At 34.4% G+C, this 23314-nt stretch overlaps 1 protein-coding gene across 1 annotated transcript; it reads left to right on the forward strand.

The window, feature by feature from the left end:
- Positions 1-8127: 8127 nt before the first annotated feature.
- LOC141690996 (uncharacterized) lies at positions 8128-11478 on the forward strand. Its single transcript, XM_074495747.1, has 7 exons — positions 8128-8437; positions 8543-8731; positions 8914-9414; positions 9789-10364; positions 10485-10665; positions 10761-11073; positions 11221-11478. The coding sequence occupies exons 1-7, from the start codon at positions 8128-8130 to the stop codon at positions 11476-11478; spliced, it is 2328 nt and encodes a 775-aa protein (XP_074351848.1).
- Positions 11479-23314: the final 11836 nt, after the last annotated feature.

Here is a 23314-nt window from a genome sequence, read left to right on the forward strand (position 1 = left end):
TACCTGTTAATGTTATGCTTGCGCACAATTTGAATGCACAGTATGCTAATATGCCATTTGCACAAAATCCATATTATGCTGCATTTAGTATGCCACAAATGCCATTTAGCATGCCTTACTGGAATAACATGTTTGCACAAAGTATGCCTTTTCATGTTAACCTATATGTTCATGGTAATACTGCAATGATGAATGGTTTCAAAGGTCCAACTCAAATGACAAAGGATGAATCTAAAATACCCAAGTCAAATAAGGTCAAACCTAATAAAGCAAAGAAAAAGGCGAACAAGGCAGGACCCAAGGAAACTTGGGTACCAAAATCAACTTGAATTGATTTTGATGTGTGCAGGGAAACAAAAAGAATCTTTTGTATTTGGATAGTGGTTGCTCAAGGCACATGACTGGAGATTCTACCATGCTCACTAGTTTTAGAGAAAGAGCTGGCTCAAGTATTACTTTTGGAGATGACAACAAGGGTTATACTGTGGGATATGGCTTGATTTCAAAAGATAATGTCATCATTGAGGAAGTTGCCCTAGTGGAAGGTCTCAAGCACAATCTGTTGAGTATCAGTCAGCTTTGTGATAAGGGCAACTCAGTTTCTTTTAATTCAGAAGCCTGTGTTGTTACTAACAAGAAAAACAACAAAGTGGTTCTCACTGGAGTGAGAAAATGCAATGTGTATCTAGCTGACTTCAACTCAACAAATACAGAATCTGTAACTTGTCTTCTCAGTAAAGCAAGTCAAGATGAAAGTTGGCTATGGCACAAGAAGCTGTCTCATCTAAACTTCAAGACCATGAATGAGCTAGTCAAGAAAGAATTAGTTAGAGGTATTCATCAAGTGGAGTTTTCAAAGGATGGATTGTGTGGTGCCTATCAGAAAGGAAAGAAGATTAAAGTATCATTCAAGAAGAAGCTTGAATCATTTATTGAAGAACCTTTACAGTTACTTCACATGGACTTGTTTGGACCAGTAAATGTGTTGTCTATCTCAAAGAAGAGATATTGCCTAGTAATTGTGGGTGATTTTTCAAAGTTCTCTTGGACATATTTTTCTAAAGTCCAAAGATGAGGCTAGTGAAATCATCACCAATCAAATAAGGCAAGTTAACAATCATCCTGACTTCAAAGTTAGAAGAATCAGGAGTGACAATGGAACTGAGTTCAGGAATTCTGTGATGAGAGTGTTTTGTGAAGAGTATGGAATCATGCATGAGTTTTCTGCAGCTAGAACTCCACAAAAAAATGGAGTGGTAGAAAGGAAAAATAGATCTCTTATTAAAGCTGCAAGGACAATGCTAGAAGAATCAAAGTTACCGACATATTTTTGGGCTGAAGCTGTGAATACTGCATGCTACACTCAGAATATTTCTTTGGTCAATCAAGCAAAATGCATGACACCCTACCAATTGTTCAAGAATAGGAAGCCAATTCTAAATTTTCTTCATGTCTTTGGATGCAAATGCTACATTCTAAGGAATTAGACTGAATATCATAGAAAATTTGATGCTAAAGAAGATGAAGGAATCTTTGTTGGATATGCTGTTGGAAAAGCATATAGAGTCTACAATCTCAGAACAAACATTGTTATGGAATCTGTACATGTTGTGTTTGATGATAAGAAGATTGAAGGACTAAAAGATGAAGGTTTCCATGATAGCCTCAAATTTGAAAATGTTGAGATGATTTGTGATGACAGTGATGATGATAGTGATCAAGAAACAGTGGCTAAGGATAATGCAGAAAAGACTATCTTTAATGATGCACAAAATTCAGCATCAGTCAAGTTACATAATGCATCATCCATCGGTAGACAATCAGCTTCATCCCTTGGGATACAAAGTGCATCATCCGTCAGAATAATAAGAGAAACTGAAAGTCAAAATAGATCACTTACAGAAAGAACTCCTTCTTCAAATCAAAGATCCACAAACTCAGGGGGAGTTTCTTCTAATCAAAACTCAGTCACACATCAAGATAACAATGAGGCCTCTTCGTCTAGAGCTAATCTACCACAATAGAGAAAATGGACTAGAGATCACCCTTTTGAGCTCATTATTGGGGATGTATCTTCTAGAGTTCAAACAAGAAAAGCAACTCAAAAAGAATGTCTGTATAACAACTTTCTCTCAAAGGAAGAACCAAAGAAGGTAGAAGAAGCTCTATTGGATCCTGAATGGGTTTTAGCTATGCAAGAGAAGCTAAACCAATTTGAGAGGAATAAAGTATAGAAGCTGGTACTCAAGCCCAAAGGAAATAATCCAATTGACACCATGTGGGTATTCAGAAACAAGATGGATGAAAATGGCATAGTTGTCAGGAGCAAAGCTAGATTGGGTGCTAAGGGCTATTGTCAACAAGAGGGAATATATTTTGATGAAACTTTTGCTCTTGTTGCAAGACTTGAAGCCATCAGAATTTTCTTAGCCTATGCAGCCCATGTTAATTTCAATGTCTATCAAATAGATGTCAAAAGTACCTTTCTGAATGGAGATTTGGAGGAGGAAGTCTATGTCAGTCAGCATCCTGGTTTTGAAGATCTAAATTTTCCAGAATATGTCTACTATCTTTTGAAAGCACTTTATGGATTGAAGCAAGCACCTAGAGCCAGGTATGATACTTTGTCAAATTTTCTCTTAGAAAATCACTTCACAAGAGGTACTGTTGACCAAACTTTATTCTTTAGAAATGTTAATGGCTCTAGTATACTTGTTCAAATTTATGTAGATGATATTTTATATTTGGCTCTACAAATGAAAAACTTTGCAAAAAGTTTGCCAAATTGATGCAAAGTAAGTATGAAATGAGCATGATGGGAGAACTAACTTACTTTCTTAGTTTACAAGTTAAGCAAGTTAGTGATGGAATTTTTATTAGTAAAACCAAATATATTTATAATCTTTTAAAGAAGTTTGATCTAATGGATTGCACATCTGCAAAAACTCCCACGGCTACTACAACTAAACTTAAATTAAACACTACTGAAAAGTCTGTGGATATTTCAAGCTATAGAGGCATGGTTGGCTCACTTTTGTATTTAACAGCTAGTAGGCCAAATATAATGTTTGATATTTGTCTTTGTGCTAGATTTTAGGCTGATCCTAGAGAATCTCATTTAATAGCTATAAAGAGATTTTCAGATATCTCAAAAGAACACCAAAACTTGGCATTGGGTACCCTAGATATTCTGGTTTTGATCGAACTGGTTATTCAGATGCAGCTATGCAGGGTGCAAAATTGATAGAAAAAGCACTACAAGAACCTGTCAATTTCTAGAAAACAAGCTAGTGTCCTGGTTCAGTAAAAAGAAAAATTCAGTCTCTACTTCTACTGCTGAGGCTGAATATATTGCTGCTGGTAGTTGCTGTGCACGGATTCTATGGATGGAAAACCAATTGTTGGACTATAGTTTGTAAGTGGACAGAATTCCTATTTTCCGTGATAACACAAGTACAATTGCCATTACTGAAATACTAGTACAACATTCAAGAACAAAGTACATAGACATGAAGTATCACTTCATTAGGGAACATGTAATGAATGGTACTGTGGAACTTTATTTTGTTCCAAGTGAGAAGCAACTTGCAGATATCTTTACCAAACCACTTGATGAATCCACCTTCTCTAGGTTGGTAAGTGAGTTAGGTATGCTTAATTATTCTTAAATCATTTTTTTTAATTTTGCAAGTTGAAATGCAACCAGAAACTTAATTGATTCTTCTGTTTTGAATGAAAATTTTGGCTAAGTCAAAATTTACATCTCAACGGATGTTCATTATCCATCAAGTTTGATGATCCATCGAAATATAATAGGTTGGTTAAAATTAATTACTTTTCTGGATTATTTTAAACCCGACGGATAATTTTTTTATTCCCATCCGTCGAATTGTAAACATCTTAGTCGTTAAAGTTCTGAACATTATCCATCGGTTTACTTACAGTCTGTAAGTATATCACGACTGATAATTGACAGAATTTTGACAGTCTATTTTACTTTTAAACGGCTATTTTGGGCAATTTTCATTGGGTCTTTAATTTTTACCTTTAATTTTTATCCCATTTTATCTAGGAATACATAAAAGCCTTACTTCAAGTTTATTTTAGCTTTTATCTTTCTCTACTGCAATGAACCGCTCTCTTCTTCCTCAAAGCAAAACCCTCTTTCTTTCTGCAAATTTCCTTGCTTTAACAATGGCACCAGTAGTCAAGATCATGTCTCATTCAGGATTCATTTATGAGAAGAACAATATCCTGGCTCTTGTGAACAAAGAGATTCCAGCCTCTGAAGATCATCACAAAATGATGGATTTTGTGAAGGGATGCAAGCTTAGCTATGCCATGTTGGAATCACCCACAATATACTGTGAAGTTGTGGAGGAGATGTGGACCACTGTTATGTATCAGGAAACTGATAAAACATTTAATCTCTCTATTAAAGGTAAGGAATTTTGTATTAACAGTGATACTATCCAAGTATGCTTTAAAATTCTTGAAAACACTACTATTAAACCACACACATATGCTAATTTAGTTAACTTACTTAATTCTATTGGCTATGCACTTCCTACCACTAAGTTAAGTGAAATTATGAGGCTAGGTCTTAGGAAAGAGTGGAGTTTTCTATGTGATGTAGTTACCAAAATGTTTTCTGATAAGATAAGCAACTTTGATTCTATCAATACTACCATACTTAACATGCTCTACATGCTACTTACTAATAATTATTATAATTTTAGTGATGCTATAATGTTTGAGTTAGGTTACAAGTTAGGGGAGATCAAAAAGAGATCTAGAAATGTTTATTATGCTAAATTCTTTATGATTATTGCTAACCATATTTGTGAGGACCTTGTAATTGATAACCCAACCAACAAACTGGATTATTGGGTTCAAAAAAGGAGAATAATTGCAAATTTAAACAGAGCTGATCACCACAAGGAGGTGCCCCTTGTTTATTTGCCTATCATGGAGGGTCCTCAGGTAAGTGAGGTTAATGCTTATGTCCCTACTCTTTCTACCTCTCAAGTTTCTTTTCCATTGACTGTGGCTATGATATCTGTGTCAATGACCCAACAGATGCCTACCCAAGCCACAAAATCCAAACCTTCAAAATCCAAATCAAAGAAACCACACTCTGGTGTCTCTCAAAAGATGCCAGTTTCAAATCTACCAAAAGCAAAGAAGAGAGTGTAAAGGTGCATACAACTGCCTCCATGCAAAGAGCTAAAGATGCCATCTCAGCCATACCTCCCACAGCTGGTGATGATATTGACTATGAAATTGGTGGTTCTGAGGATCTATTTGGGGATGAAGATGATGAAGAAGAGGAGCTCATAGATTTAGGGAGAAAATCTTGTTCAAGCAGGAATGCAAACATTCCATCATGGATGTTTAGCAAATAATACAATGAGCATCATTTCAAGTCAACCCTGATCTCTCTCATCAAGCAAACCAATACAGCTCTTCAAGCCTCCACAGATGCCAACACCACAAGTTTGCTACAAGCTCATCTCAACTCTCTTCAGTTACATCAAATATCAAATCTCAAACAGACTCAGGAGGTAGATGCAATTAAGGCCTCTATGGAGTCTTAGCTTCCTGAAGCTACAATGAGAGATCTAATCAAAGACTCAGAAAGGAGTCTGAAACAAACTCCAAAATTGATGTTGTTAATAGAAGGGTGATTAACCTAGAGAGTGAGTTGACTAAAATCAGACTCAATCAAGCTCATCAAACTATACTTATTTAACAGCCGGTGGTTGCACATACCAAACCTAAAACTTCTCAACTTGATGCTAACAAAAAGGGGGAGAAAGGCTCAATTACCTCAGTTAGTCAAGGAGCTGCAAGTGAGGGGGAGACAGTGCTAAAGATAAATGTCAACAAGGTAATTGTTCCAGAAATTACCTTCACTAAGCCACAAGTGATGGACAGTATAGATTTGATCAATATCAAGGTAGCTGAACTGAATGAAATGTGGAAGGAAATTGACAAGAAGATTGAGCAAAAATTTGGTCAAGTAGGGGAACCAGATAAGATCTTAAATCACTTCTCTCAAGTCAAACAAATCTCAGTGAATGAAATGAGTCTAGGTAATTTAGAAAAGGGCCAACCTTCATGTATAAAGTCTCTAAAAGTCAACTTGGTTTTGAAGCCCAAAAGAAACTACCCAAAGTCATCTGATAAAAATCCCTTGGATCTTATATTTGAGACTCCAAGACTAGATGAAAAGAAACTGTTGTCAAGGTCCATTGTATTTATCAAAGATCCAACTGGCTCAGTGCTAAAGAGAAGAATTGCTAAGATCTACAGGAATGGGAAAGAAATCTGTGTGGTGGCTGGACACCCTCAGTTTGCAGAAGCTAAGAAGAAAAGGAGAGAATCAAGCAAGAAAAGAAGCAACTTTAGATGCTAAGAAGCTCAAATAGAAGAAAATGAAAGCTGCTATAGTATCCAAGCTTTAAACTGTAAAAACTGCAACTGAGATTTCTGAGAAACAACCTGTGGTAGCTGAAGATCAGGATCAGAAAATGCACAAGGAACCTCAACAGAAAAGGAAGTTCAGATACAAAATCCTTCCCAAAAGAAGATTGGACTTCAATGAAGATCAGATGGAAGATTACATTCCCAACCAGTCTACATCTACAACTTAAACATCCAAGCCCTCAGAGGTACAGGATGAATTTAAGGTGGATCCTATAAAGAACTTTCATGGTGAGCCAATAGTTCTCAAAGATGAGCCCATAGACTGGGATAGTTTGCCTCTTCCTGAGCTTAATTTACTAATCTTCAACAAGTTAAAGAAGACAAAGACAAGAGCAATCAAGAAGGTCAAGCCTGTGAAACTCAAAACCAAAACCTTAATCAAAACTCAACCAACTGTCAACAAGAGAGATATTCTATATATTTGTGACATCAAGGAGTTTTCAGATATAAATCTCTACATGGGAACTAGAAGAAAAGAGAGCAATTAATGCTCACAGGAATCTCCCTGAAAGACCGGTGTTCAAATACAAGGGTGGGAAAGAGATCATATGGCCCCTTCACATGATTCTTCAAGAAAGTTGTTCTGTTTTGATAAAGATCTTCTCATCTTTTAAGAAAAACTTTGGATTTAATATAATTGCCAAGAAAATGGTTCTAAAGAAGATAAAAGAACTAAGGAGCAGAAAAGACTCACATGCACTTCCAAGGACTCTATCAATTCCCTCACTACACCATAGAATGGCTATGGCAACCATATTCTTAAAAATTTGAGAAATGATATTGCAATTGGTAGACCATTGTATATATATTGCAAAGACTTTTAAAATCATTGCAATTGAAGTGCAAAAAAAGAAAAAATTTAACAATTTGCTATCTATTGTAACAAGAATTGTTAGGCGTTGCAGTACATTAAAAAATTTAGCCAAATAAGTGGCGGGCTTCTGTAATTTTGCTAGGAGGGGTTTCAATAAAAAAATTGTCGGGCTTCCCAAAAAAAAAAGAAAAAAAAAGAGGGCTCATAACCTGACATAACATTTTCAGATAAAGTAAACACATGCCGCATAAACACAGCTCATAAACACAGCTCGAAGAAGAACACTGGAAGAGAGGAGAATCTGAGGAGAAATCTGAAGCTGATAACAAAGCTCGAAGAAGTTTGAAGGTCCAAAAAGGTAAAACACAGATCCTTGCTTCAAATCTTATTCCCTAAATTGATTATAAGTTTGATTACAAAATACCCTGTGATTGTTCTTCTTTTTAAATCTTAATCGATTAAGTTTTCTATGTTCAATCTTGTTTCTTGTCCTCAAAATACATTTTAATCGATTGTGCATGTTCTGGTTTTTTATTTTAGTTATTTTGTTTATTCGATTGTGTATAATTTTAATTAGGGATTTTATTTATGATTATTGTATGAGTACTGACTTTGTTATCATCGATTATAACTTTGTTTATTTGTTTTTTGATTTATTTTATAACTATGAGATCTTTCAATATGAATTTTAATTAGGAATGTTTAGGCTTGTATTGATAAAATCTTATTTTATAAATGAGATTTTATCATTATGATTTTATAATTTATGATGTATGTCTTTTGTTTCCTTCTTTGTGTAGAAAATAGGTTTGTGAATAATCAATATGACTTGGGTTTCACTTCCGAAATACAGTGAGGCCTATAGTAATGGGGTGACAGATTTTGTACAAAATGCTTTCGATAATTTTGCCACAGGATCTGAACTAAGATGCCCTTGCAAAGATTGTAGTAATCGTTTCTGGTTTTCTGAAGAAGACGTGTATGATCATCTCGTTAGTAACGGTCTGTGTCCATTATTTGTTAATTGGGTATACGAAGTGTCAACCCCTAAGTTTAAAAAAGTTGATCAGGAGATGGATTGTGATAGTGGTATGGGCCCAGGTGAAGATTTTGATAAAATGATTCGTGATGAAAGTAGAGTTAGGAATGGAATGAATGACACAACAAAAAGGTTTTATAAGCTTGTTGAGGAAGGGAAGCAACCTTTGTATCTGGGGTGTGAATAATTTACTCTTTTAGGATTTATAGTGAAACTTTACTTATTAAAGTGCACTCATGGTTTTACCGAGGGTGCCTTTAGCGGTATTCTAAAGTTGATAAAGAAGGCATTTCCCGATATAAATCTGCCTTCTTCTTTTAATGTGTCCAAAAATATGATTCGAGAATTAGGTCTTGATTATCAGAAAATACACGCTTGTCCGAATGATTGTATGTTGTATTGGGGGGAAATATAAACTTAACAAAGTGCAAATTTTGTGGGGTTTCAAGATGGAAAATTCTAAAAAACAGGACTGATGCACCTGTTTTTCCTTCACCTGTTTCTCTCGACTTAGAAGAAAAAAAGTTGAAAGTTCCTGCAAAAGTCTTATGATATTTCTCGTTCAAACCAGGGCTCCAACGTTTATTCATGTGTAAAGACTACTCTAAACTCATGACATTGCATGCACTCGAAAGAACAAAAGATGGAAAGCTACGATATCCGGCTGATGTAGAGGGTTGGAAGTCGATGGATGCTAACCATCCAAATTTTGTAGCGGACCCTCGAAATCTCAGGTTAGGTTTAGCGGCAGATGGGATTAATCCTTATAGATCGATGAATATAAGTCACAACACTTGGCCAATTATTCTAGTAAATTATAATCTTCCTCCTTGGTTGATTATGAAACCTGATAACTTAATTCTTTCGACACTAGTCCCTGGACCCGTGTACCCTGGTAATGATATAGATGTATATATGCAGCCACTCATCGCTGAGTTGAAAGAATTATGGGAAATAGGTTTAGAAACCTATGATGCCTATGCTGATGAAACATTCATGTTACGTTCGAGTCTCCTCTGGACCATTAGTGATTTTCTAGGGTATGCCATTTTATCGGGTTGGAGCACGAAGGGTAAGTTAGGTTGTCCGAATTGCCATTACTGTACTTCTTCATTGTATTTGAAGCATAGGCGTAAAGTCTACTATATGAACCACAGAAAATTCCTACCTCCTGATCACAAGTATAGGTTTGATACTAGAAGATTTAATGGTAAGGTTGAAACTGATGTTTGCCCCCTCTATTATCTGGAAAGGATATTGAAGAATTATTGCATGGATATGAAAATTATTTTGGGAAACGAGATACAAAGAAGAGGAAAAGGGATGCAGATTGTCCATTTAAAAAGAAGTCTATATTCTTTCAATTACCATATTGGAGAGATAATTTAATTAGACATAATCTAGATGTCATGCATATAGAAAAAAATATATGTGATAAAATAATAGGGACTTTGTTGAATATGGGTGGCAAGACGAAAGACCATATCACTGACCGAAAAGATTTGCAAGAAATGGGTATTCGGAAGGTTCTCCATCCCATTAAAATTGAAGATAGCAATCGCTATGAAATCAGGGCAGCAACTTTCAACATGACGAAAAAAGAAAAAGAAAGCTTTTGTACATTATTCATGGATGCTAAGTTACCCCACGGGACTGCATCTAATATCAGTCGATGTGTAAATGTAGCTGAAAGAAAGATATTCGGGTATAAAAGTCATGATGCACAATTTATACTCCAGTATCTACTACAATTTACTGCTGTAAAGAACTTAAAACCAGAGGTCGCAATACCTTTAGTCAGATTAGGTGCATTTTTCCGGGGGATATGCGGAAAAGTGTTAGAGCTGGAAGAAGTTCATAAGTTACAGGAGGAAGTTATTGAAATACTCTGCCAATTAGAAATTAACTTCCCGCCTGCATTTTTTGACATCATGGTTCACCTTCCAGTCCACTTATATAAGGAAGTGGAATTTGGGGGATCGGTGCATCTAAGATGGATGTTTGGTATTGAGAGATATCTAGGTAAATTGAAGTCATATGTCCGAAATTGAAGTAAACCGGAAGGATCTATAGCAGAATGGTACTTGGAAGAAGAATGCATGCCATTTTGTTCTAGATTTCTAACTAATGGTGGAAAAATAGAGATTGAGAAGAACATAAATGTTGGATATCCCATTGGTTCGAGGAGAAACAAAGATGGAAAATTTGTCTACTTGGCGGAACATGTTTTGATAAATGCTCATCGGTACGTACTATTCAACAGTGGAAATGTCAAGATTGAGAAGCTTATCGAGTACGTTCTTATTCCCTTTATATGTTCAAGGTAATATAGTAGTTTAAACTAGGAATACATGGTAATTATAATTTCATTTTGGTGTACAAATTGCAGGGAACGTCGTATTTTATATGATAATAAAGCAAAGATGAAGAAAAAGAAAGAACACATACTCTAGAATTTCATAACTGGTTAAAGGCTAAGGTTGAGAAAAGAACTGAAAATACATTGGAATTGTCAAATTTGGCAAGGGGGCCTCAACGAGCAACGAAAAAATTTAGTGGCTATGTCATTAATGGATTCAGATTTCACACCAGGAAAAGGGATACCAACTGTACTACACAAAACATCGGTGTCATCTTGACAGCTCTAACCACCAGTTTTGCGAGTTCGAAAAATCAAAATCCAACAGTTGGGGATGTTATTTACTACGGAGCAATTGAAGAGATTATCAAAGTAGATTATTGGGGCGCATTTACAGTTGTTTTGTTTAGGTGCATTTGGTATCAAAAGGATAAGGACTGCTTTGGGCTCGCACGTGTCAATTTCAGTAAATTATGTCAAAGGGATGATCCATTTGTACTAGCTACATAAGTACAACAGGTATTCTACATTCAAGATTGTACCGAAAAGAAATTGTGGTTTGTTGTTAATAAACTACCGAAAGAGCACAATGGAATAGACGAGGAAACTGATGATGTGCTTGAAGATCTTTGCGGACCTACCATGCATGATGCTGAACTTGAATACCCATTTCAGAATCAAACTGATGATATGACTTGGCATAGGGATGACATTCCGAATGAAAATGTATCATCCGGTGAAGAGGAAGAAGATCATGATGATGACCATGATGAATGAATGGACATGCTGACTTCTTTATTTCTATTTTTTATGTTTAACTTTTGTTTTTAATCATGACAAACATTGTACCACTACTTATAACTTATTCTCGATTGCTTGTAAAATTTGATGATCAGTTCACTTGGTATTTGCTACTTGTTGTTTGTTGTTTAGCCCTAAAATTAATATTTATGTTTCACTTGTTACTTGATAGTAATTGCTTATATCTCTATAATATGGGGACTAATTAATATTCACGTTTATGTTATTTTCAGGTTATAGAAGAAAACTATTTTTTCCTCAGGTTCCACCATAAGGGCTAGTTTCAAAAAACCAAATACTAAAATGGAACATCTACAAAAATTAATGCAACTACAGATCCTGATAGATTTTCATTCTCGGTACTGATGGAGTATGTTAAAGATGACCTTGGATATACAGAAATTGGAGGCATTTATGCGAAGAAAGAAGATGGCTGGAAACTACTGATGACTGATAAAGATGTAGATGATCTTGTAGCAGGTGTAAAACTTGGTTCTTTCTTGGATATTTACCTTGACAATGTGGTGGACACATCTATTGTGCCTGCTACCCAGATACAACCACATATTGTCATAAGACTAAGGACACATTTTGAAGGTAAAATAATTTTGGCTCCAAATAATTTTTATATGAATTTGAGTACTTAACTGACAATTTATATCTTTCTTTGTCTTTATATCGCAGGTGATGATTTACCCTTGAAAAGGAAGTTTGTGACAATTAAAGATCTTAAACAACAGACAACTGATAAGATAAAGTCACGAGCTTTGGTGGAGAATGAAATAGAACATGATAAACATATCAGTACCAGAAAGCTTAGAAAGGAAGGTGATGGGGAGAACAAAAATGTAGGTGATGAACTGGTGAAAAAAATGCAACTGATAAGGTAATTTTTTTTATCCCGGTGTATTTTTGGTAATTATCTGAGATTGATTTTGCAATCATATTATATGTTTTATTGTCATCTTACATTTAAGTTTATTAATTGGATGCTTGGTTTAGAAGAAGCTTGTTGATTATGAGCTAAAGAGAAGAAGGAGAATGGAAGCGAATGCGAAAGAAGCGGATAAGTATAAACTGAAGGAGAGGGAAAATGAGTTCTTTACTGCTGGGAAATCCACCAAGAAAGCAAAGAAAATAGTTACAGATCCTTGGTCAGAAGCTGAATTTGATCGAGCATATGTTTCTGGACATGAAAGTTTAAGTGAAGAAGCAGAACATGTTATTCCTCAGGTATATTTTTGTACAAATACAACTCCTTTGTTTTTTGGAACATACAATTTTGTTGACTATTTTTTGTGTATTTAGCCAAAAAAGAAAGTAAAAAATTTTAAAAAGGTTAACAAAGTCATCGTCAGACCAAGGACCGGTTCATGTTCAGTAAATCAAACTGAAGGGAGAACAGAGGTATTTGAATTTATTTTAATTTAATTTATCTTTGTGTGTTTCATATGCATTTACATAGTTGGTTTGAGTTTTAATTTAATTTATTTTTTTTGTATTATTCGCAAGGTTAATGATAGAGATATATTACCACCTCCCCCGCCACTACCAGCTCCCCCGCCACTTCCTCTTGATCTTACACGTTTACAAAGGCCTCCTGCCAATGAAGGGATTGGTACAATGGAGGCATTTGTTGATTTACAAAAACACAAAAAAGATGCGGAACAACAAAGGCGTGTCAATGATGATGAAAATTTTGAAGGCAATAACTTCCACACTGCTGTGGATAATGTCTTCGAAATAGGTTTGTTTCAAATAGTAGGTAATGGTCTTATTTTTTATATCAGGAATATGCATATTTATTTGTGGCTATTTTTGTAGGTGAATCTAGTACCAAAAGTACAAGGCGTAGAGGACCTACGGAGATGATACATGTTTTCACAAGGAGACTCGATGAAAGGCCGGTTATTAATTTAAATTGTGACCTTCAACCCATGTCAAAGGAAAATAATGTCATTACTGAATTCAGTAGTTTCATCGGGATGATAGTAAGGTTGTACATCCCACTTGATTATGTAAATTGGTCTAAAGTTCCTGAAGCAATAAAAGATGGACGGTGGGAATATATCAAGGTAAAAAGCACTTTAATTGTTTTTTACTAAACTTGTTCAGTATTTTTTTTCTAAATTAACTTGTTCTGTATTTTAAGTAAACACAGTATTTTATGTAAATTGTGTTGTCCTCGTTATCTATTCTAGTGATGTAACTTGTGTATATGATAATTGTTCGATTTTATGTCATTTTTTAATTTGTGTTTGTCCTTATTATTTATTGGAGGAAAAACAGAGTTTTTACTCTAATTTTAACATCAATTTTTAATTTTAAGAGCGTCATCGACAATAATGTTGTGCATTCTCTTCTTTATTTTGATGGGGTTTTAGTTGAATTTTGATGTGTTTTAATTTTAATTTCCATATCTGGGCCTGTTTGTGGATAATGAAATTTAGATGGCCTTTTTTTAATCTGTGCCAATGAAATTCTCTATGATCTACGATGTTAGTTTGTTAATAACCTAGTGCAATAACTTATTTTTTTATCGTAAATAGTTGCTTCTTTAATTCTTGATTCTTATCATTTCCTTGTTAGACAAAAATAATGGGTTGTTTATCATAAATAGTTGTTTTTTTCTTGATTTTTATCTGTATTTTTATGTACCTTTTATTAGAAAAAGTACATAATTCCCGAGGAAGGCAAGGATTGGGTAATTATAGGCCTTGCTGATGACTGGAGGGTATACAAATCTCGTGTTAAGAGTGCATGCTATACCAAATTTGATACTGATGTTGAAAGGATGAAAAGCAGGCCTGCAAATATTCCAGTGGAACAGTTCAAGGTGCTTCTCAAGTCCTGGAGTGATGAATCAGTCAAGAAAAAAGCTGAAACAAATCAAAAAAATCGAAAGAATGTGACTGATACTCATACTGTCGGGCGCACTAGTTTTGCTCAGATTCGTAATGAAATGGTATGACGTACCCATATTTATTGTTTACCGGTCCCTTCATTTATTTCTTGTAAGAAAACTGATATATTTTACTTTATTCTAGAAAATTGGTAAAGATGATCGTGCACAAGAAACAAAGAAGGCAATTTATCCAAAAACTCGCAAAGGCCATAAAATGATGGTAAAAATAGCACTTTTATATTTCTCAACCAATTTTACAAGTATTTTTGTTCATAAATTGCATCTTCAGATTTTATGACAAATTTTACAAGTATTTTTGTTGATAATTAGCCCTGCTATATATATTTCTTCATAAATTTTACAAGGAATATTTGTATTTTATTGAAATTAATGTTTGTTGCTCAATTTTATACGTAGGAAAAGAAAAATGGAAAAACTCCTCAAGAATCAACTGATGAGGATGAGGAGATGGCAGACCTTGATCTTGCAGCTCATGGGCCTAACTGGCTTGTTGGAAGGAGTGGCATAACAAGGAAGATGAAGAAAAAATTGATAAAAGAGGGGAAAACAGATTCTTCAGAACTGGAAAAAGCAACTGAAAAGCTAGCTGCTACAATGGAGGAGAAAATGCAGAAGAAGCTAAGGAAGATTTTTGAAAAACATGGTGAATTGAATCCCGGTCTAAATATCGATGTTGAAGAACTATGTGCTCAAAGTTCTGCCGAGGTTGATGAAAATGAAGATGATTATGAGGATGCAGAAAAAGTGAGCGACGATGATGGTGATGTAGATGGAGATGAAGTTGCAGGGGCCATCTGATGTTTACTTTAATTTATCTTTAAGTTATATGCAATTTGCTATAGCTAGCTTCTTTTGTTAAATTCAAACTCGAGTTTGGTTTAGTTGTGTGCGACTAAATTCTCTCGCGAATTTGATTTAGCTAGCTATTGTTATTTTCAAATAGACTTAAATTATGAATGTTTGTAAGGATGATGTTGGGACAGCCTGAGAGCTGCTTTTAATTTGGTCATGGTACTTTTGAATGACAATTGCTTGGTTTTGTGGCATTAAAAAATGTCGGGCTAGTATATTTTACAAACAGTTCCTTTCATTTTTTTTAAAAATACTCTTGCAATTATGTCCAAATACGTTGCCATTTAAAATTACATCAGCCATAAAATATTGCAGTTGGTTCAAATTTTGTTGCAATTTTTGTTAAATTTGACCATAAATTCATTGCAATAGGACCAGTTAATGTTGCCTTAAGGTGGTTATTTAGCAGACAAAAACATCTATTGCAATGATTTTACTGTGTTGCTGTAAAAATATTTTGTTGCTAAATATTGTCTACTGCAATGAGGTTGTGTTGTTGCTGTATGGCTCAAAACGTTGCTATACGACCCTTATTGCATCACCACCGGATGTAACGCCAAAATTTCCCATATTTATTGCCATATTTTCTACTGCAACATAAAAAGCCCTTTAGTCAATAAATTTTTGTTGTTGCTATATGCATTCTATGGTGTAGTGCCTTCACAGGAAACAAAGTGCACTTGAGGCCTTACTGGCTAATGGAATTCATGGATGACAAGGGTGTTAGGAGATTCTTCAGACTGGATGACCAATTGAGCATCTCAAGCAATGAGACTCTATTGGAAATGCAAGAAAAGCTGGACCTAACAGATGCTGAAGAACTTAAATTTCACAGACAACTCCAAAATCAAATAGAAGAAAATAATAGGAAGCTTGGGAAGAAATCAAGACAATCAAGGAGATAGATTATATCTGCTCAGACTAGAGGAGCACCTTGAAAATGATTGTGAGAACTCTTTGTATACTTTACTTTGTTCAATTTTCAAATAAATTGTAGGACTTACTAGTTTCATCTACCATTATTCAATCTGTACATTTAGGGTGTTTTGTTATCATTAAGTTTCTCTTAATTTATGGCTACAATTCCAATAGACATAAATTGGGGGAGATTGTTAGGAATATGTTATGAACTTGATGATAAAGTGAACAAAATACCTTAGTAGATTTAACTAAGTGTTTTTGTAGTTCTCGACGGATGTTTTACTATAGTCACGACGGATGAACCTTATTGTCCCGACGGATGACCATTGAACATCCATCGAGAGTGTAACTTATGTAATTAATAATTCTTGTAGCACATGCCTGCAAAAAACAATGTATTAGTAGATGTTGTAGGATTCTTTAAGTCATGTTGACTACTAGATTGATATGCAGAATAGATTGGCTAATTGTAAACATAAGATGTCTTGTAATTCTGTATAAGTGAAATAGAGTCAAGTGGCAGAAAGGCTCCCGACGGATGATCTACAAAGGCTCCCGATAGATAATCAACAAGGCTCCCGACGGATGACCAACATAGTCCCAACGGTTGATCATATTCAAAATAGAAGTTGACAGTGACAACACAGTCACATGCGTCGGGTGTTTGCAAATGGAATGTAGCAGCCTAATTGCAGGATTTAGAGAACAAAGAAGCATTACCATTTCCATGAAATTATGAAGATATTAAAAGATGCTGGATAGAACAACAACTAACCAAGCAAGCATTATTCTCAGAGAGATAGAAAAAGCTATATCTGTTAAGCATCTCTTTGTAATTCTGTAAGTTCACTTGTAAGCAGCTGTATGCTCTTCAAGCATCATAGAGTTCTCGTCTTTATATATATATATATATATATATATATATATATATATATCTGGTGAATAAGTTCAAATTTACCAGAAAGTTTTAAAACCTTGTGTTTTATTGCTTTATGTTTTGATTTCTATTTCACTTTCATTTCGCACTTATTGCAAACTCAAACACGGTTATATATTAAGTAAGAACATTCTTAAAATCAGTAAAAGAAGCCAGAATTACATTCAACCCCCCTTCTGTAATTCTTGATTTAAATTAATTAAAATAATATTCAAACTTAATGCTAGGATACTTAACTACCATAAATGTATATGATATTGTAATCATGATAATTAAGGTAGTAGCACTAAGTATGAGGTACTGGATCACTGATAAATTCACAAGTCCTTTAAATATTGAAGATTTAATACTTGTTAACTTATATAAAAAAATTTCTTGCGGGATTTCCAACTAATATGCAATAATTAGTATCCGAAGTTTACAAACCAGTCTTGAAAAATTAATTTTATCAAGTAATTTGGTAAACATCTTTTCAAGTAACTCTTTAAATTAAAGACACACTCTCGAAAGTAATGATACCTGGTGTCAAGGTGCATTGTCATAGAGTGTTCCGTATAGTTGTTGGAGTTCAAGTTGTTTCTTATGATAACAAGAAATCAATCTTCTTCCACGAAGTTGACAGCTTCACGAGATGATTCTTTTATCACTTAAGTTGACAGCTTCCAGAGATGCTTCTCTTTTCTTTCTTACAACCTACGTAATCTATATCCATATAGCCAAAAATGTTAAGCACATTATCTTTAGGGTACAATACTCCAAGAGTTGGTAGTCCCTTAAGATATCTAAAAATCTTGTTAAAAGCTATAAGATTGGATTCTCTAGGATCCACTTGGAACCTTGCACATTGGCATCTTGAGAACAATGCATGTTGTCTATTTACATTTGAGTAAAATAGTAAGTTTTCATACCTCTATAGCTTTTCATTATACCTGAGTTGCACTGATCAAGCTTTTTATTGGTTTCTGTTGGTAAGTAGTCTATGCATGTTCATATGCTTCCAAATTTCACATCTTCAAAAGATCCTTGACTTACTTGTATTTCCATCATTCTTTTGGTTTACTTGTGCTCCGAAAAGAATTATTTTCTTGGCTTGCTTGAGGTCCTAAAATAATTAATCTAATGGCTTGCTTGAAGTAATTCCAAAAGAATTGTAACTTTTCCAACACGCTCATTCATTCCTACTCTACAATTATTTAGCAAATAACTTGCACAAGTTTTTGTTAGTAGACCAACATATAATATTATCTTGATATCACTGCACATATATAATCATTATGTTTGTGCCTAGTGATAATGAGAGATAATTGTATGACGACTCTACTGGTTCATGTTAAATTATAAATTCCGTTAGAGTCCTATACCATGTCCTTGACAATTGCTTGAGTAAGATACCAGTTCATACCAACCTGTAGTAAGCTTGTGAAGAAGAGATATACATAGTCCAATTGATCTACAACTGTAAAGTCCATGAACTGTTGTACATTGACTTCTTATTTTGACTCATCAACCAAGAGTGCACACATGTTTACATTCACCTGATAAAATATTGAAGTTTGAATGTGCATAAGGTGCCAGATATTTCATAATATCCTTAAATCTCGTCATTGGTGCTTTTTGTTAGATATTGCTTCCCAATAATAAACTAGAATCTAGTTTGGCCTTGTCCCTCGTAACAATACCACTGTCATCCTGTTTGACTTCTGGTTATCCTTGTACCAATAACAAAATTGTCATTTGGTTTGGATACCAGCTTCCTTACAATCTGCTTTCTGATAGATATAGTTCATCTTGCTTTATAATCACCCAATCCGGATCTATCATATCTTTTGTAGCTTTCTTAGTTTCTTCTTCAGATTGAAAACTAGAAAAATAATCATTCATGCTCAGTAGCCTTGCTAATCAATACTCCACCATATGGATCACTTAAGAACTAGACTCTGGCAATGGTCTTGACATCAAACCTTTTGTCTCAGCAATATGTTCTTGTTGTATCCTCTTGATTTTCAATATAGTGTTCTATTTGATTAGATGATCCTTCTTTTGCTCCCCCTAAGCTGTTGTTGGGATTTCATGAAAATCCTTATCTTTGTTGACTGTATTCATTGAAGTTATGAGTTGTGTAATTACACTACCATTCCATTGATTGGATATGAATAATCATTTCCATTAATTTTACCTGTAACAGCTTGGATCTAGGAGTTGTCGAACTATGCATATTTACTTTCAATCATCTTATGTTGATCAACCACAAACACCCTGTAGGTTGTAGACTCCACTGAGTAGCCATGGAAAATATCCTTACGAGTCTTAGCTGACAAGATCTTCAAACAACTAAAAACATTTCATTATTTGCTTTTGTAGAATATTCTCTCCAAACACTTTCAGGTTATTCAATGTTTGCTTCTGTTGGTCATTAACTCATTAGTGGTCTTCATGTACACATCCTGATCAAGGCCTGATCTTACTTGCAGCAAACTGTATTGACTGCTTCAGCCCTTTAGTATTTACAAAGTTTTGATTTGCTTGACATTATCATTGTTGCTTTAATCAAGTTCCGGTTCTTCCCTTGTACCACTCCATTCTGACACGGAGTTCCTGAAGCTGAATTATTGTCTCAAAATATCCTTGTTGGTGCAGATATTATTTAGAACTACTTCTTGAATTCAGTCCCATCATTTAACCACAAGATCATTTTAGTTAAAATTGCTTCTAGCTTGATCTTCTTTGATATAATCAATCACAATCTGTGATGTCTTGTCTTTAGAATGCACGAATAACAACTTTGTGTTAAGAGTAGTCATCAATCATCAATAAGGTATATCTATAATTTGATGAAGACATGACATTGACCGGTCAGTAGAAATTCATTTATACCATCTGAAGCGGCTTAGTAATTCTAACTATGTCTTTACTTCTGTGTAATATTGCCTTTGACTTCTCTTTCTAACATGCCTCACAAATTTCATCCTGCCTGAATTCTAGATGAGGCAGTCCTCTCACTAATACCTTTTTACAAAAGAGTTCCTTGGGTTGATGTTCAAGGGTGAGAATGCCATAACTCAACTTTTGTCAGGTAATGCTTTACAGTAAAAACCATTGACTTCACCTTTTTTCTTGAGATTCCAGTTTAGTTACGAGCATATCCTTTCCTTCCTCTGTGAAGTGCAAGATTCTCAACCTTCCTGCTTGAGATGAAACAATACTCCTTTGTTGAATTGACATTTTATCCTTTAATGCAGAACTGTCTGATAAGAAGTTTTGTTCCATGATTCTCCAGCAAGCAAGATGCTTCCAATTGTTATCAGTGACACCACTAACTAATTGTTATCAATGATACCAATTATTGAATCCATGATGACATTCCTTTTTCTGCATAGATTTGTCCCGTAATGTAAACCTTTGTTGTTATCTCCAAAGATTATTGACATAATAGCTTTTGTCAATCACATTTGATTATGAGGCTCTTTCTTTGATCATATGCTGTGGGTATCAATTATCAAGAATACAGATGAATCAATTAACCTGTTATGTCCTGCACTCACAAATGGATTAATATTTCTTGGTACCCAACTTATTTGTTTAGGTCCATATGGATTAGAGATTTTACTTTAAATAGAGATAACAACAGCTCCAACCTTAACATGCTTATCCTTATCTCTAACTGACCCTTTTCTCCAGTTTAATACCCTTGACAAATTTGTCTCTAGGCTTGGAGAGAAATGGTTACAACCTTACATAAGGAGGACTAACAGTCTTTGCCCTATTGTAATTCTTAAACATGCATTTTCTCCAATTAATGCAAGTACTAAGATATGCATTCATGGTATTGAAATTAGCAAGCATTGAATTAAGAATACATGAAATTCACTTAGAAACATTACACATAAGAATAAAACAAGACAAGCATGATATGGAACAAAAATATTAACAAATAAATCACTAATTCTATCTAGTCCAATCCTATTGTTGTATCTCATCTTACTGTCTCTAGTAAACTTATAAACTTTATACCTTAACAAATAACTCAGATAAAATGAATAAATAACATTGTAATAGGATAAAGAAAATAGGCTAAAACAAAGGTCTTATATGCCATAAATGTAACCCCTAAAAATTAAGAGATATATCCTAGAAAAGATTCTATCTCACTAATGCAATAAATCATGTTCAACAAATTTTCATACAAGTATTTAAGATCATCTAAAACATCATGCACAAGTTAAACATCATTCCTAGTTACCAGAAAAATAATCTAGAGAACTAGTTCAACATTTTCTATGTGTGATGTTTTTATGCTTGTGCGTGTGTTAAACATTTAAACACTAAGATCTTAATCATGCATTGAATATTGAAAACAAAATATTGCAGTGGTTCAAGAAATTGAAACCTGAGATATATGAGGTGAATCATCTTCAGAGATTGCTATGAAAGTAAGTTATTCATGATCTTCCTTATCATCTGACCCATCCCAACTCTTTCCTAAAGCACTATAAGTTTTGGTTGGGTGTTTCTTTAAGAAAATATTCCACCTTTATCTCAGCTCATTAACTGATTCCCCATTCATCTTTATTTTTTAAGCTTCCTTTTGTGTGTAGCAAAGCCCTGATAGTTACTTGACATATTTTTCTTGTCATAACTGTAGCTATCACATCTTATTTATGTCACAATCTCAGTTTTATAATATCCTCTTGAACCGAATCCTGAAGAGTTTCTTTTTTGGAATAGATAGGTCTGATCCTTGGATATAGCTAATGTACTCCTTCTGAATCTGTTTGACTAAACTTCTATGACGTGTGGAACAATGCTCTGTAGTCCAGTCCCTCAGGTATTCTTAAAGTGTACAAGTCACTTTAATCTTCTCGAGCGTCCTCTGATTCAACTATCAGTAACTTTTCTATTCTATCATGAGGTTCCAATTTTAATGCATGTAACTGAGATGTTTGCAAGTCCCTAGTATTCTCTCTGACCTTCACAATTCCTGCATTTATGATCTCTTTGATTCCCGGATAAATGTGGCATCGGTACAAAAGTACTGTGTGATTGTAAAATATAAAATCAATAGAGGTATTGCAAAAATCCGAAAAATGAGAACTTGACTGTTTGGTCTAAGACACCGGATCTGATTTGTATATCGATAAATAAGCCTTAATAGCAATTGTTAGGGCCCGAAATATCATAAAATAAGGGTTGGAATACGATACTCACTAAATTAAAAAAATCTTTCGAATCTTTTGCTGATAAATAATTTAGTGTTCGGATATGGGTTCTGTGTTCTTGAGGTGAATAGTGTTTAGGACATTAAAATAAAGAACACAAGATTTTCATGAAAGTATATATTCATATTTAAATCCCCGAGGGTGTTGCTACACTCTGGTATATATCCTTGGATGGATTTTGACTTGATTTATATGCTAACTTACGACTAGGGAAGGTACTAAGGAGCTTGCTTGTCACCACTTGACGCCTTAGACACATTTTCACTTAGATTGTTATCTAATTGGAAACTATAAGCTCTCTAGGATCCTTAATTGTTAGTACAAGGAACTTTTGCCTTAGTTTGTTTTCCAAGTGATGATTAGAAGCACTAGGAAGCCTCTCACTTGCAACCACAAGGAATAACATGCATTTCTAAAATAGTCCATGCTCCTGTTTCTTACATGTTGCTCATATTGGATCAAGACTGCTTCTGGTAATTAGGTTTTGAGTTGTACTTCTAGATTCTTGCTCCTACTAAGTAATAGAATAGTCTCAGTGACTCCTACTACAAGGTAGTGATCACTTTGACTTTGATTCTGTAGAGTGCTTTAACCCTTAAACTATCCCGTCTTCAAGTCTTCTCTTTGAGTTTTTGTATAAACCATATAACCTTCATATTCAGATACGAATCCTCACTTAACAATTCTTCTAGTGATAATACTTAGATTCCTTTCATGAACCAATGATGTCTAATACAACTAGTTTGGTTCACACATGACTAACTTCGATTCAGGTCTTCGTATTATAGCTTTGATTACATTGTTAAGCTTGTAACAACTTTATCCCTTCGAACACTAATTGTCAATAAACAAATGTAATTTCAATGGAATCTTTTCTAGTACTTAGACAACGTCTTCATTCGTACTACAAGCTTGAATACTTCTTTCACTGTTTTTCACTAACACTTGAACATATAAAAG

Source organism: Apium graveolens, chromosome 10, assembly GCF_009905375.1.
Source record: "Apium graveolens cultivar Ventura chromosome 10, ASM990537v1, whole genome shotgun sequence".
NCBI lineage: Eukaryota > Viridiplantae > Streptophyta > Magnoliopsida > Apiales > Apiaceae > Apium > Apium graveolens.

What these genes read in the sequence shown, in the direction of transcription:
- LOC141690996 (XM_074495747.1), top strand. Translation starts at nt 8,128, where the DNA reads ATGACTTGGGTTTCACTTCCGAAATACAGTGAGGCCTATAGTAATGGG. An exon ending in TAAAATGATTCGTGATGAAA is followed by an intron (nt 8,438 to 8,542) that starts GTAGAGTTAGGA and finishes TTACTCTTTTAG; the next exon opens with GATTTATAGTGAAACTTTAC. An exon ending in CAATTGAAGAGATTATCAAA is followed by an intron (nt 11,074 to 11,220) that starts GTAGATTATTGG and finishes TAAGTACAACAG; the next exon opens with GTATTCTACATTCAAGATTG.